Genomic DNA, 14,422 nt, shown 5'->3' with positions numbered 1-14,422 from the left:
TGTTGGCTCAGGCTGTGTCTCTGTGCACCCCCATTGACCCCGTTTCTCTCACTGATTAGCAATTAGCATGAAGGGACCTAATTATACTAAATATAGACTGTAATAATGAAGGCACAATAAAAGCTTTGAATATGTCTGTAAATCAGTGCTCTTATACAAAATGAGACATGAGATTATTCCTGTTATTATGTACTTCAGTGGTGTAAACAGTATTACAAGGCAATCGTTACAGTTAACATTATAACCAGTAGAAACTCCCACTAGTCCCCTTCAGAATGTTGAGGGCCCCTGAGATCATCGATTGCCTGCTTGCAAGCATCGAGTTAGTATGAAAACCCAAATTCAATTTTCTTGAATCAGATTTCTTTTTATTGAGATCATAATTACAGTACATACAGTAGAGTACAACTGGACGACAAAGTGAATGTGACACACAAAACAACTCATTATTCATGGAGTGAGATTGTGCATGTTGTTGCATGTATAATGACAATGTTACACTAACGCTAACATAAATATTTAAATCATACACGCTACTATAACCTGCTTATTGCTTTCACTCCTCTGTGCTCCAACAAATGATCAGTTGCATGTAGAACATTACAGTGTCCAGTCGTCATGACAGGCTGCAGACCAAACTGTACGGAGGTAAAGGTTTGCAGCTTGAGCTCGTTCCTACCATAGAAATGTACAGTGTGAATGTTTTATTGAGAATTCTCAATAATAGTTCAAAGCAAACTGAAAAACAGGGATGAGCAGTATTTGGAGAGTGTTTGTGTGTGTTCACGGTGTGCTGAGGTACATCTGCAGAGCAGGGGTGAAGATGAGAACAGTTCCCAGTATTGACACCGTGAGGAAGGCCCAGAGGAAGATCCTGTCCAACACCTGAGCCACAAACTTCCAGTCTTGTACAACCTGAGAGGGAGAGAGAGACAGATGAGGGAGGCAGACAAGCGTAGCAAGAGAGACAAAAGTCCGCAGACATGAAACTGTTTCAGCTTCAAGTGTGTTCACAGTGAAAATGTCCTGCAGCCAGGACACAACACAGCCCCCTGTTACTATGGAGAGCAGATTAAATCAGGAGACACATTTTAGTTTGGCTGTAACATGTAAAAGTGTTAAATGTAACACAACATGCACTGAAACACATTCATCCCACACTATCCGTCATGTCAGCCCGCTCTCACACCTCTCGTATGAAGTGCTCCTTTTTGATGTGACGGCTGATGTAGCGCACTGAATTCGTGGCTTTCTCCAGCATGGCCAGCCAGGCTTGGTTCTCGTCCTCCTTCCCCACTCTCTGTTGGCTGCCACTGTGGCCAGGGACCCCCTTCCTCCCTGCGCCTCTGCGGGGCTTCGGCTCCGGGCTGCGCATCTCCATATCTGGATAGTGGTATCTGCATAAAACAATTACAGTTCAAATAATTTTCAGATATTGAAAATAGTCCATCCTGTCATATCTGTAGTACCTGTCAGTGTGGCCCCTCATACACAACAGTCTGGGTAGTCTCTGGAGGAAGAGGCTCTTTACCCAGGGGGCCATGGGGTGGTAGCTGGCAGAGGAGCGGTGGTGGACGTTAATGACAAAGACGGTAACGATGATGGAGAAGGTGACGAAAATCATGATGAATAGCAGGTACTCTCCAATGAGTGGGATTACCTGGGCCAGAAAAAAGAACAGAGGTTTATTTTGTTGTCTTTTTGAAAACATACTTAATTAATGTGTGTTATGTAGAATTACACCAGTACTATTTGTCTAGATAAGATATTGGCTGCATTGGATATCCATCAGAAGAGTTGTGCAGACAAGTTTCCTTTGATTGAGGAGCATCTTTAAACGTAGGTCGCTCCTTTGTCATACTGATCTTGAGAAGGTCATCCATGCTCATAAATCATCTTGTCTTAATTATTGCATTTCTCTACGTTCAGACTTCAGCCATAAATCAATGTCACGATTCAGTTAGGTCAAAACAATCCTGCTCATCTTTGACTAATGATAAGAGAGACAATTACACAATTCCTGTTCCTTTCCTCTTATCACTCTCTTACCAGTCAGTTCTAAAGTTCATTTTTAGATTTTACTGATCGTTTCATATCTCAGCTCCTAATTATGTTGGTGAATTGTTGCAGCCCAGGAGCCAGAGCACAGCTTCAGATCAATGGGCAGGGTGTCTCTGGCTGTTCCTCAGACCCTTTTGCTGCCAGAGCCCCTCAACTCCAGAACCCCCTGTCTGATGCCTTGTCGATAAGTACATGGGTAATCTATATAAGATAAAACCCTTTTTAAAGTCATTGTTGTTAGCCTGCCAGGCTCCTGATTGGGTATGTGGCTTCACGGTGAGGGTTATATAGCTGCCTGTTGTAACTTCAACCGAGAGGGTTATGTTTTAACACTTGTCCATTTGTTTCTTAGCTGGCTTGTTTATTATTGTCAGTAAGATTTTACAACCAGGTGGCAGGATACAGTATGGGTAAGGGAAGAACCCAATACATTTTGATGCAGACCCACATTTATTTTCCCCTTTATTGAACATTGCGAGAGGGCATTTTTCAACATTTTCTCAGGGAATAACTTATGGATCTTTATGACAAACTAAATTTAGGGAACTGTTCTCGATTAGAAATGTAGTGCAGCTAGATTGAATTTAAGGGGACTGTGGGGCCTGGGTGGAGGTATGAGCTCTTCTGAATGCCATTCTACTTTTGGCATAATGACAGTTTAATAACAGGGTTGAAAAGGCAAAGGAACAAGGATCTGAGGCTGCAGAATCAGTTCTTATATATATTCTATATAATATAGTCACTATTTTACAGTTATTTGGTTTTGATTCAATTCATATACCGAGTATAATGTGGTTAACTCAACTGCTTTAGTCTTAATCTGTTTCCTCTATAATAACATTAAATAATCCATAATAGAGAATTTGGGCTACATAATGAGACTTGCTTTGTGAAAAGTCTGTGAATTTGAACAGTTTTTTTTAGCTCTGATTTGGAGACTCAAGTCAATAGCATGTTAATTGGGTTGACATTTAGTGTAAGCTGCAGGTAATTGATAGGACTGTGGCTGTGATCTGTGTTAATTAGGACATGTTGTAATTAAGATTACAATTAGGATAAAGCAGGGAAGATAAAAAAAAGACACACAGCACAGTAGAAATCTCTCAATAGAACCGTTCAGACCCACCTTTGAGGATGAAGGGATGATTTCTTCTATGACCAGGAGGAACACAGTGAGCGACACCAGCACAGATGTGGAAAGTGACAGTTTCTCTCCTTCGTCCGATGGCAAATAAAACACCAGCACAGTGAGAAAGGACAGGCCGAGGCACGGAATGATGAGGAAGAGGGTGTAGAACAAGGGCAATCTCTTGAGGATGAAGGAGTAGGTGATAAACGGGTACCAGTACACCTCATCCCTCCTGCTCCCTTTCATCCCTGTGGCATTGAGGATCTCCCACTCGCCGTTATCGAAGAAATCTTTGCGGTCCACATAGTGATCAATCAGGACCAGGTCCACCATATTTCCATCGTATGTCCAGGAGCCGAACTTCATGGAGCAGTTCTGTCGGTCAAATGGGAAGAAGGTGACATCCATGGTGCAGGAAGACTTGTAGCTGGCAGGTGGAGTCCAAGTTACGGTGCCGTCCCAGCGCACAATGGCTTTGGTCATCAGGGAACCCTCGAAGCGACCGTCCGCACTGTGAGTAGATGGGTAAGAGATGGATAATTACCAGAGAGAGCAAAGAGTGAGAGCGAAAACTGATAACGTTTACAAACCTCAGAGTGCTACTGATGTGTGCATAGTGCTGCATAACTCACTTTTCATACAGGACGATGTCTGGCAGCCATATTGTCTCTGATGGCACTCTGATGGAGGTAATACCTCCATAGTCATCTGGGTCCCACTTCAACTTCACATCAATCCACTCCTTAAAAAAGAAAAACACAACAGCCTTTTAGAATGATTCTATAATAGGCTTGTAGGTTCAGCACCATGGACAGCACCAGAGTAGCTGACTGCTGACAGCAAATGCTTCCATGTTTGTGCGTCTTTGATCAACACCTTACTGAGTAAATTACTTTATTAGTATTTATTTATTTGTACAGCACTTTCCAACAATGATGGCATTCAAAGTGCAGTACTTGAGTGAGAAAAGCACAAGGCAATATAAAACCACACATAAAACAGAAAGAGTAGGAGTGAAGAGGTAGACTTGTATTAAACTGAAAAAAAAAAAAAACACAACACAGTGTAGCTGCATTGAATTATATGAATGAAAAAATAATAATAATAACAATATCCTTAAACCCCACTTAAAAACAAGGCTACAAATGCTTTACAAATAAAAAACAGATACATTAAAATATATAAAAACAAGTAAATACACCGACAAAGATGAATAAAAAACACACAATGTGTGACAGAAATTCTAGCATGGCCATTACATATATGAGAACTAGAATTTTGTCAAATCAGAAGAAAAGGTTTTTAAGCTTTGATTGAAAGGAAGCTACTGACTTGGTTGATCCAAGCCTCGTGGCTCTTATTTTAAAAGTCGTCCTTTGGACCGAGAATGTAAATGTATCTCTGCAAAAGTCAAGTACAAAACTTTTAAACCTTAGTTTGAAAGATTTGAATGTTGGAGCCAAGTTTTATATCTTCTCGCTTTGTTCTAATTAAGATATTACAAGTTTAAAAGGATATTTCCAGTGGATTCATCAGATATATTTCTATAGTATACAAATATACATTGTCAATAGTACAAAATGTTTTCAGAGCTGTTAAACTAGCCCCTCTGCAATATCTGGTATCAGTGAATAATACTGGTAGTGTTAATCATTTACCTGCCAGAGCCAGACATTTGTTGTCATCAGCTGGTTCTTTTCATCCTGCAGGAAAAAAGAGTGGGAGTTAGAAATCTGTGTGGTGCTTGCTGTGAACGATAAAAGAGGCTAATGAGGAGGTGACGAGGAAACCAGAAGCGGGAGACAAGAACTTGAGCCGGATGAAAGAAAATACTTATTAAGCCCAGAGTTAGAAATAACTTTTTTTCTGGGGTTAATTACTTCTCTTGGTTGCCACTATGAAAGTAGAGTAGAACAACTCAGGGGTTAAGTGTCTATAGGATTTATCAACAACATTTAGTGAGCGAGATGCTTAAGTTACAACACAATGACCAACACCACTGGCAAAACTAATAGGTGATGCTGCTTCTGTTGCTCAGTATAAAGTTTTCCCATGTAAGGTTCGATAATAACTGAGAGCGACACAGAAAGAGGGTAGTAAAGAGAGAAAAAGTGGACTAGAAATTCAGAAGATGAAATAGTTAAACTAGAGTAGAGGGCATGAAGGAAAAAAAAGATACAAAATGATAATGGTTGCATAAATTTGAGCAGCCCAATAGTTGCTAACATTTAGGCAAATCAAATAATGATCTCATCCCATCAGGAATGATTTTTAAAAAATGATCCAAAGTGTTACGTTGTGACTTTGCTCAGTTTAACTAACTTAATGATGTACACAATGTTTTATTTTACAAGTATTGTGGTTTGCAATCCAATAGTTGTCAGTGTTTAACTCAAGATCCCAAATCATATTGCTCTCATATATGTGTTAACTTAAACTGCTGGGTGGACTTTTTTTTAGCTTTTTTCAGGTTAGAGTAATATCCCCTAAAAATGTCAGGGCACATCCGAGGTAGAGGGGAAAAGTATTGGAAAGATTTAATGGTTTTCAAGAAGCTCTGGGGCAAAGCAGACCGTGTACCCATTCCACTGTGCACAAAGATCTATGGATAATAACAGTAGTTTAACTAGAATACCACGAGATGGCGCTATCCTGGAAACTATTTCTGCATGACAGGAGTACAAACATTAAAATGCTGATGTAGTCAAAATGTGACCCTCTGTGGAGTTAGGATGAGCTGTGTGTGTGTGTGTGTGTGTGTGTGTGTGTGTGTGTGTGTCCTTGTGTAAATAATACATGCGATCTGGTTCCTCTCAGCCTGATGGCCTCATTACTTCCTCTGCTGCTACGAAGGACCACTTTGGACTTTGGACCTTCCTCTTAACCTTTTTCCTCTCTTCTCTTAAATCCCATGGCTCCTCACCCTCCGACTCATTTATCCTCACACTTGAGTCTTCAGTGTGTGTCCTCTGTGTGACAGTTCCTCCGTTAACCTCCCCCTAATGGCCACCCCTCTCTACCCTTCTTTCTCTTTTCCTCCTGCTCTTGTTAGGGGTGTTCAGCTTTACTTCCTCCCCTCTGTCCTTTCCTCCTTTTGTTAAAAACAAAACCTTCAGAGGGACATAACATAATTGTATTAACTCTGTTACATAAGGCAATTTTAATTTCAGCAGACAGTTTCCTTAACAGGTACAAACAGTGTTAAGACGCTGGGTGCCAGGTTTGGTCTCCTGGATGCATTAAAGCCTCTGTCTGGCTCCAGTTTGCTCAAGGGCACTGAGGATGTGACAGTTAAAATACCCTCATCTAATATTCATATGCTACAAAATAACAGCAATAATAGCAAGGACAGGATATGTGCCATTACTAAGATAAAATGATGTCACTTCCTCAGTCATTTTTACGTTTGTGTTTGTACATTTTTTACCAAAGTGAGTTTACATCATCTAATTTACAACTTACACATGGGTTTGGCCACGTTTCAGACTATAAATTAATGCATTATTAAAGTTTCCCCAGGCAGGTTTTGAAACTCCATTTAGATGTTGTGAAAAAGATTTGGTTCAAAGTATAACTAAACTGTTGAGTTCACTGAATATTTAAGTCCGATTTTTAAACTTTTTGGAGCATCCTCTTGGTTTCTTGTCCGATTTTTTTAAGGTCGGTAGACGGAACAGATGACCTCAGAATTTCTGAAATCCTGTAAATGTTCAAATGCAAGAACCATCATTTTGCTTTTGAGAGGCTTTTCAAATACAAGACTGATTCACCCTCTTACATTCCTCCTCCTCCGTCTGTAGCAAAGATGAGCTTTTTATTCTCACTGCAACCTTAAAAACCCATCGTATAAATAAACCTTGAAAGAGCTTGACATTTCTATACACTTCCTCCCGCTTGTGCGTTCATGCATCTGAGTTTTGTGTCTTTACCACGTCGACCAGCTGTGAGATCTTGAGTCCGAAGCGGACAGTGATGGTGTCGTTGGCGTGTTGTACGGGCCGCACCCACTTCTGGTAACCCCTGAAAAGGTTCCTCAGCAACAAATCCTCCATCTCAGCCAGCGACACAAAGTCCTCCTGAGCTGGAGGGACGAGGACAGAAGACAGAAGAAGTAAGTATGGGAGAGAAAATGTTACTGTGCACAAAAACTATTATAAATCATTTTTTTAAGTTGTGCTGAAATTGATTTAATAAATTCATGGTATATTAATCGTCTTTGGCATCTGCTTATATTGAAGAAGGCCAAGGGTCTACAGCCACTCAGGCATGAAAGCATCAAAATTGTTTATTTCAGTCAACAGGTCAAAACTGTCACATCTTAAAACTTGGGAACATTAAACCTAGAAAATAATTGAAGCAGATTTTATTTTGATCAACTCAGTGATTTTTCAAATAATTGTTGCTACTGTAAACAGATATAGAGCTTCACAGTACAAGCCACATTCACCTATTCACACACATTTATACAGTGTTATATTTGCTCAGTTTTTCTATCGCACAGAATCTTGCCCAAAAACACTGCGGCATGGAGACTGGAGGCGTCGAAGATGACCCGCTCGACCCCCTGAGCAACAGCCGCTCCTTAAGGGCAGAGTTGGTAAGTTGTTTCTGAAAAACGGCTAATATCTATCTTTTTAGCTTATTTGTTACCATTCTCTTCATGTCCCAATGGCCATCAATAAATAAAGACGTCTGAAGAAAAAGAAAAGCCTGTGACTGTGGCCCTCGCAGGACTGTGGTAAACGTGACCATCATTTCACTTGGACTGGATGAAATGTACCTGTGGGGACCCTGTCTGTGCTCTCACTGCGTATGACCGGCGTCTTCTCAAGGTGGACAGGTGAGAGCCGTTCATGTGTTGTGGGGGCTTAGCTTCGACAACAGGGCCTATAGGAGGATGTATCAGTTGCAAGTGGAGCCTGCTCCTGCTAGCTTTTCCAGGATAACCAATCATAGCTTTAATACTTATGCGTTAACATCTTTGTTAAGTGTTGAAGCTGACACGTTGAAGCCAATGTGAATGAGTCATTCGTTTTAAAGGTATTACGATTGAATGAATTGAAATTTTCATTCAATACTGCTTGTGGCAGCACAGGAAAAATTCAGGGATTAGAAAGATGGCTACAATTCATCCTGAGTGGGAAATGAATGTGTCAAATTTCATGCCTTGCTCGAGACATCTCACTTAAAACCACAAATGTTTTCACCACACGGGGGCATTTCAAAAAACATGTTATTACAGAACATTGTTTTGGGAATCAACCAGTCCATCAGGAAAGAAAACAGGAGATCACCAATGTACATGTAGAATGTGCAAAAATGTTATGACACGCCATCTACTAGTTTTTGAGATACATATATATTGGTGTCTTGGAATCACAACCTTGGTCTGTGGGTAACTGTATTCAGAATATAAACCAGACAAATTATTTTATTTGACATTTTTTTATTGAACAAAAATGGAAGCGAGCTCACATACATGCTATATTCATGTGCACAGATGCACAGACAGATGTGTCCTCCTTCCTAGTATCACATGTTTCTGAACATGCAGAGACACAGTCAAGCATGAACAAAGTGAATCACCTCTCCAGAGTCTCAAAAAGGAAAAATTAAGTCCGGGCCTAAGAGTCAAACACACACACACTGTCAACCCTGGCCTGACAGCTGGTCACGGCCGAGCAAATGCATCTAAGCTCCCAAGGCTGACAAAATGATCACGTTGACATGATCACCTCAGACAGAATGAATTTCCAGGGGAGAAGAGCTGAGCTCAGAGCTCTTTGTGCAGTCAGGCACGAGACATAATAGTCGGTTAAAGAGTGACGCTCACACTAAGCAGGAGACAGCGAAGGGACTGAGCTTTCACTACCCAGCCACTGTTCAAATGCAGACAGCTGGGAGATGTCAGGTCTCTTAGGTAGACAATTACAGGAAACACACTGTCTCCCAGAGAAAGAAATGTATAATGAGTTATTCAGTTTGGTTAGCCTTCCCTTAACTGCTGGAACCACTCTACATGTGCAGGGAAAACAAATTGGTGTGGTGTAGTAGTCAAGAGCAACAGAACATGTCCTGTCCAATATTACTTTCATCAAGACCTAAAACTCCTCTCTGTTACTCATTGTGTGTAATTAAGATGGAGCTGACTGTGTCAATCTGGATGCTCGGAGCATTGTGTGGTATTTGTACTTAAGCTTCTCCCACAGTAACTCAGCGGCTCAACAAGCTCAGAGCTCCGAGCGTTTGTCTACATAAGACGGTGATATTTGGCTCTGCCTGTAGTTGCAGTGTTGCAACAGAGACAGACAGAAATGAGAAGTTCGAGTCAGCGGCTGCTCAAACACGGGGGTTGGAGCAGAAGAGTGGAGAGAGCTGATAAGGGACAGAGTGAGACAGGGCAACCCGGAGCAATTCCCCGCAGTCTCTGAGAGAGACAGAGAGTGGAAGCAGAGAGGAGCTCTGTAAGGAGAAGTTAACTGTGGCAAGGGGAATGAGAACAGACAGCCAAACAGATAGCGAGGAGAAATCAAATTCCCATGTCAACTTGACTCTTAAGCTGAGGCTTTATACCGACCGAGCCACCCATCCCCTCACATTCCACATGTACACACATAAAGTCATCATCTCTGTGCTGCTGCTGTGGTAACTGCCCAGAGAGGAGGGGGTTTCTGTGTTATTTATCTGCCATTAAACATGCAGCAAACGCAGGAAATCACATGATAACAATTTCATTTTATTCATGTTCACAATCAATAAGGTAAAATAGCTTTTTGTCATTGGGTGATTTTACAAACATTTAATCTGCTATTTTCAATATGAGGACGGCTTCATCTATATTTTTCTTAATGTCAACAAATCCTATAAAAACACCAAAGTCAACAACATAATACTCTAGTCTCTCTGAACTTAAGTGACTTCTCTATCAGTTTACAAGTGAAAATTGGTTCTAACTGGCCACAATGTTTTTTAATAACTTACATTTTGTATCTGGTCACTGTGGGTTTTCAGCAAAACATTTTTAAATGGAAGTTAACACATGGTTCTCAGCAACATTTGGAGTGTTAATAGAGAAAAAAAAATACACATGTCTATATAAATATAAATAAAATACATCTTTATTTTGCACTTTTCCAATCTTATTGACAGCTCTAAGTGCTTTACCATACAAGTGCTGTTCACTAAAATGCCGACATTCATACAGTGTGTGGCACTTTTTCTATTAAACACAATTCACATACTGTCAGTACAGATGCTTTTGGGGGGTGGTATTGTCTTCCTCAAGCTTGGGTCCTGGGAGTTTGAAGGTTCTGCGCAGTATCTTAGCTGTTTTTGTTGCTGAATTTGTTGGAGCCACTCTCCCAGTTTGGGGGTCATATATATATATATATATATACATACATAGATATATATAGATATATATAGATATATATATATTACCTTTATTGTAAATAACAGCCCCAGAGCGAGCTGGCATTCAAGGTTAGGATTGTCACTGAAAGTCTTACAGAACTGGTAAGTAAGGTTGGAGCAGTATTAAAACATGTTGAAGGCTAACATTATAATGGTAAGCCTGAGGCCATGGTGAGGAAACTGGGGACATTAACACTGGATTACGCTGAATGGATGTGTTGAGGTGGTAAAATAGGTTGAGGATGAATACACACAATGCATACTTTATCCATTGCATCATAGATTCACATATTGCATCTAAGCTTTCAATATTTGGTGCTGAACAGTAAAGAACCTAATCTTTTATCCAAAATGCAAATTATGTTGGACAAAAGGTACCGAGTCTCACTAACTGATTGGTTTCATTTTTCCACAGTAATGCACAACCAGGACAACCACAGGCAAGGGACTGTAGCCTAGCTTGGTTAAACTCACTAGTAAATGTCGATGGTCAGCACTGAAATGAAGCGAACAGACAGCCGAACCAAAAATGCTCTAACTGGATTTATTGTGCAATGACTCGCTGGTGCCTCGGGTCTTGCTCTTTAATCTAAAAGCATTGGGGTGACAGACAACTGTTTGTGGAGCCCACTGCCCCTGACTTCAGGTCACTTTCCGAGGATAGCTTGTCACTCTCCTCAGCTGCTACAGGTTGTCAGGCTGGACTGCTATAGTGCCACTGTGCATCAGGGCCAGACAAGGGGAACTTTCTGAATCCAAGAACATCAGGGAGGGTGGTGATCAGGCAGCAGAGACAGCGAGACAGGAATACTGCATGTACAAAATGCTAAGTCTGGGCAGCAGGAGCAGAGACAAAGCCATGAAGATTATTCTTTTTTCAGAGCACCCACTGCAGTTGGTAGACGTCATCATTTAACTGTGGGGACTGTAGGTTTGCAGAGAGGAGAGATTTGGAGTTTGAAGAGGCCGAACAAAACAATATGAGTCCTTCCAAGTGACTGAATAAAACAAATTCATGTAAATAGACACATAATCCTGCAAGGTTGAACATCTGGTCCAGGTGAAATGTACCATACCATACTTTGACAGTATTTCTAAAGCACCTTGCACCTGGACCTGCTCTATAGTCAGAATACACGTTGTGTGTACATGTAAATCTCACTTTCTACAATACGGAACTTTAAAACGGGTGCAGCTGAAACAGACACTAGGTTTTTCTTGACAAAATTGGTGCTTGTTACCATATCTGACAGATTTGTTGGAGGCTCAGGTGTGTAAAGCTAAGTTGCTAATGAAGTGTTAGGGACACACAGGCCTGTATGATCCAGTTATGATTGTACACAGGTTTTTATACAGGCTGTCTCATTTATGTGGTGTTCGTGACAGACGTTAGGGAATGGTGAATGAATTAAATCTATGAAATGCTCTACAAGCAAAGAATATTCAGGAAAAAAACATGTCTCCTTTGTTGTACTTGTGTACATAGGTGTGTTCTGTATGCATGGTCATAAAGGAGATCAGATTCAGCCTTTTCATGCAAATCTTTTACCCCAAAAAAATGATTTGGGCCTTTCCTTCCTAATGTTGCAGTTTTGTAACCAGAATTAAAAAGTAAAAGCCTTGTTAAGACTGATTACCTCCCATTGCATCAGATCCCCAGCACAGCACTCAGTTTGGAAAGGGCTAAAAGAGGGCATCAGCTGAATCTTGTCTGCCATCTCTACAGGAAGCAGCTCTGTCTCAAGATCCTCATCAACAAAAACACAGCAGCCAAACTAGTCAAACACGGCGGGGATGGATTATTCTACAAGAGCCTGCTCCCTCCCTCAGATAAAGGTTGTGTGTGCGTGTGTGTGTGTGTCTCTATGTGTGTGTATAGCTGATTGAGCAGAGGTGAAGGGGAGATGATATTGATTGGAATGTACAGACGGACGGCTGGGGGGATGGGGTTGATTCTCTGTGAGGACATTATGATGCATTAGTGTGTGTATGTGTGTCCTTTCTACAAAGAGGACATGACAATACAACGCACAGCGTGTACACACAATATGCACGTGTGCATGTGCGTGTTCGAGAGATAAATTAGAGTTTTCTGATGATTGATGGAGGCGCAGCCGTGACCCGGTGCTCAAACAAACACCCTTCCTCCTCCTGAAGCTGAAACACCCCATGGGCGACACAGTGGTATGGTCACTTTGGCATCGCAACCATCTGCTCACTGTGGATGCACAGTGGGATGTACCACTGAAAAACCAAGAGGTGAACCTTTTTCACACGAGCTTTACAATCTAACCTGCAGGCTTGCTCTAGTTTACCCACAATGCAACAGGACAGGTGCCTCTGGGGGGAAGCTAAGGCTGCTCACTATGGTAAACCGCATCAGTCATTGACATGCTTGAGGAATGTAAGAGCACATGCCTGAATATTGATTGGTCACATATTGTCAAAGATGCTGAACATCACCTGAGCAGAAGTGACCACATGTGCAGAGTAACTACACAAAACAAAACAGTGAGTGATTCCTCTTGATTATTGAGGATTCATCTGAAAAGACATCTTAATAGTCTCTGTTGGAGACCTGCACAAATATGTGTGCAGGTCAATGAGTGTTTTTAGAATCAAATCATCTCTTTTCAATCTGCTTCCAAAAGGTGTCATTAATCAAAACCCCTCTACAGGAAGATTAGTGTCTGTTTAAAAAGTGCTGCCTCGTGTTTTTAAGTGTGGGGCTGACACCGGGACAGCAGCTAATTGGTCACTGAAGGTGAATTAATCAAATTCATGAACTTGCCATCTCACCAGTGTCTCTCTCTTTGCTCTTTTTCACAGGCACACATGGCGAGGGGGGTTCACAGCATGTGCTGCCAAGAGCCATTCCATCTCCAGATTAGAGTGGTAGAGCTGCTATCAACATATAGAGTGAGAGAGGGAGAGATGCAGCAGTTGGAGCAGTGTTCTGTGGCTCAGCACCACAGTGGCACAACATTTCATCCCTCACTTTTCATCACATTGCCTGAATCACTGCTTTATTATGTAAGGGACTTCTTTATCCCCCCCTCTCATTTCACTCTTTCTAAAATGTGATCTGGTCCCACATTTGTCTCCTGCAGCTTGTTCCACAGCCTCTCCTCAGCTCCCAGGAGGGCGCTGCGCTCCCAGCCCCTCATAAATCACCAACGCGCCCCTGCTCCTCACCTGACCCCCATCATTTTCTCCTGCTGACTGAAAAGTGCGAGCTGGGTTCAACAAGCTGATCGCATCACGAAACTCTTCATCGGGTTCTTGTTCTTACAAAAACACTGGTTCTTACCTTGCAGAGTGTGCTTCCCGAGAGCCAGGGAGAGGAACCACAACACCGCGACCGAAAACTTCATCGCTCCTTTCCTCTTCTGGTCGTCAACATAAACGGACGGATGTGTCTTCCGGGGATCGAACCATGTCACTGGCTCACAGGGTCCTGCAGGAGGAGAGAGGGACCTCCGGAGGATCGTGTCCGCTGGCGAAGCATGGAGGGACGGCGGCTCTGTGCAACACGGACCGCCTTCACAATGTGCACTGTGGAGCAGCTGCAGCAGCTCCGTGTGTCCCCCCCTCCCTCTCTCCCCCTCATCCTCCACCACCTCAACCCCCCACCCTGATCTGTTCTCTCTCTCTCTCTCTCTCTCTCTCTCTTTCTGTGTGTTTTGTGTGTGAGTGATGGATGATGCTGTGTGTGTGTGTGTTTGTACAGCTTCTTTGTAAGGACCAGTTTTAGCCTTTAACCTATGGAGTGAGGACATTTTGGCCGGTCCTCACTTTGTGACACCCCTTTAATGGACT

General features: G+C 42.0%; 1 protein-coding gene across 1 annotated transcript; it reads right to left on the bottom strand.

Moving 5' to 3' along the window:
- Positions 1 to 346: 346 nt before the first annotated feature.
- chrnb3a (cholinergic receptor nicotinic beta 3 subunit a) lies at positions 347 to 14,204 on the bottom strand. The gene is made up of 8 exons (XM_069530544.1): positions 13,914 to 14,204; positions 7,120 to 7,271; positions 4,849 to 4,893; positions 3,823 to 3,932; positions 3,188 to 3,701; positions 1,470 to 1,660; positions 1,190 to 1,397; positions 347 to 915 (listed from the first exon to the last, which is right to left on the bottom strand). The coding sequence occupies exons 1-8, from the start codon at positions 13,975 to 13,977 to the stop codon at positions 784 to 786; spliced, it is 1,416 nt and encodes a 471-aa protein (XP_069386645.1). The 5' UTR covers positions 13,978 to 14,204; the 3' UTR covers positions 347 to 783.
- Between the last annotated feature and the right edge of the window lie 218 nt (positions 14,205 to 14,422).

Source organism: Paralichthys olivaceus, chromosome 8 (genome assembly GCF_024713975.1).
Source record: "Paralichthys olivaceus isolate ysfri-2021 chromosome 8, ASM2471397v2, whole genome shotgun sequence".
NCBI lineage: Eukaryota > Metazoa > Chordata > Actinopteri > Pleuronectiformes > Paralichthyidae > Paralichthys > Paralichthys olivaceus.
Note: the sequence above shows the minus strand (reverse complement) of the source record. Positions and strands in the feature narration are given on the sequence as shown.

Bases quoted from the DNA above. Each gene is read 5' to 3' on its own strand.
- chrnb3a (XM_069530544.1), bottom strand. From the start codon at position 13,977: ATGAAGTTTTCGGTCGCGGTGTTGTGGTTCCTCTCCCTGGCTCTCGGG. The intron at 3,933-4,848 runs GTAAATGATTAA...TTCTTTTTTAAG, and splicing joins CAAATGTCTGGCTCTGGCAG to GAGTGGATTGATGTGAAGTT. The intron at 916-1,189 runs GTGTGAGAGCGG...TCTCCCTCTCAG, and splicing joins AGGAGCACTTCATACGAGAG to GTTGTACAAGACTGGAAGTT.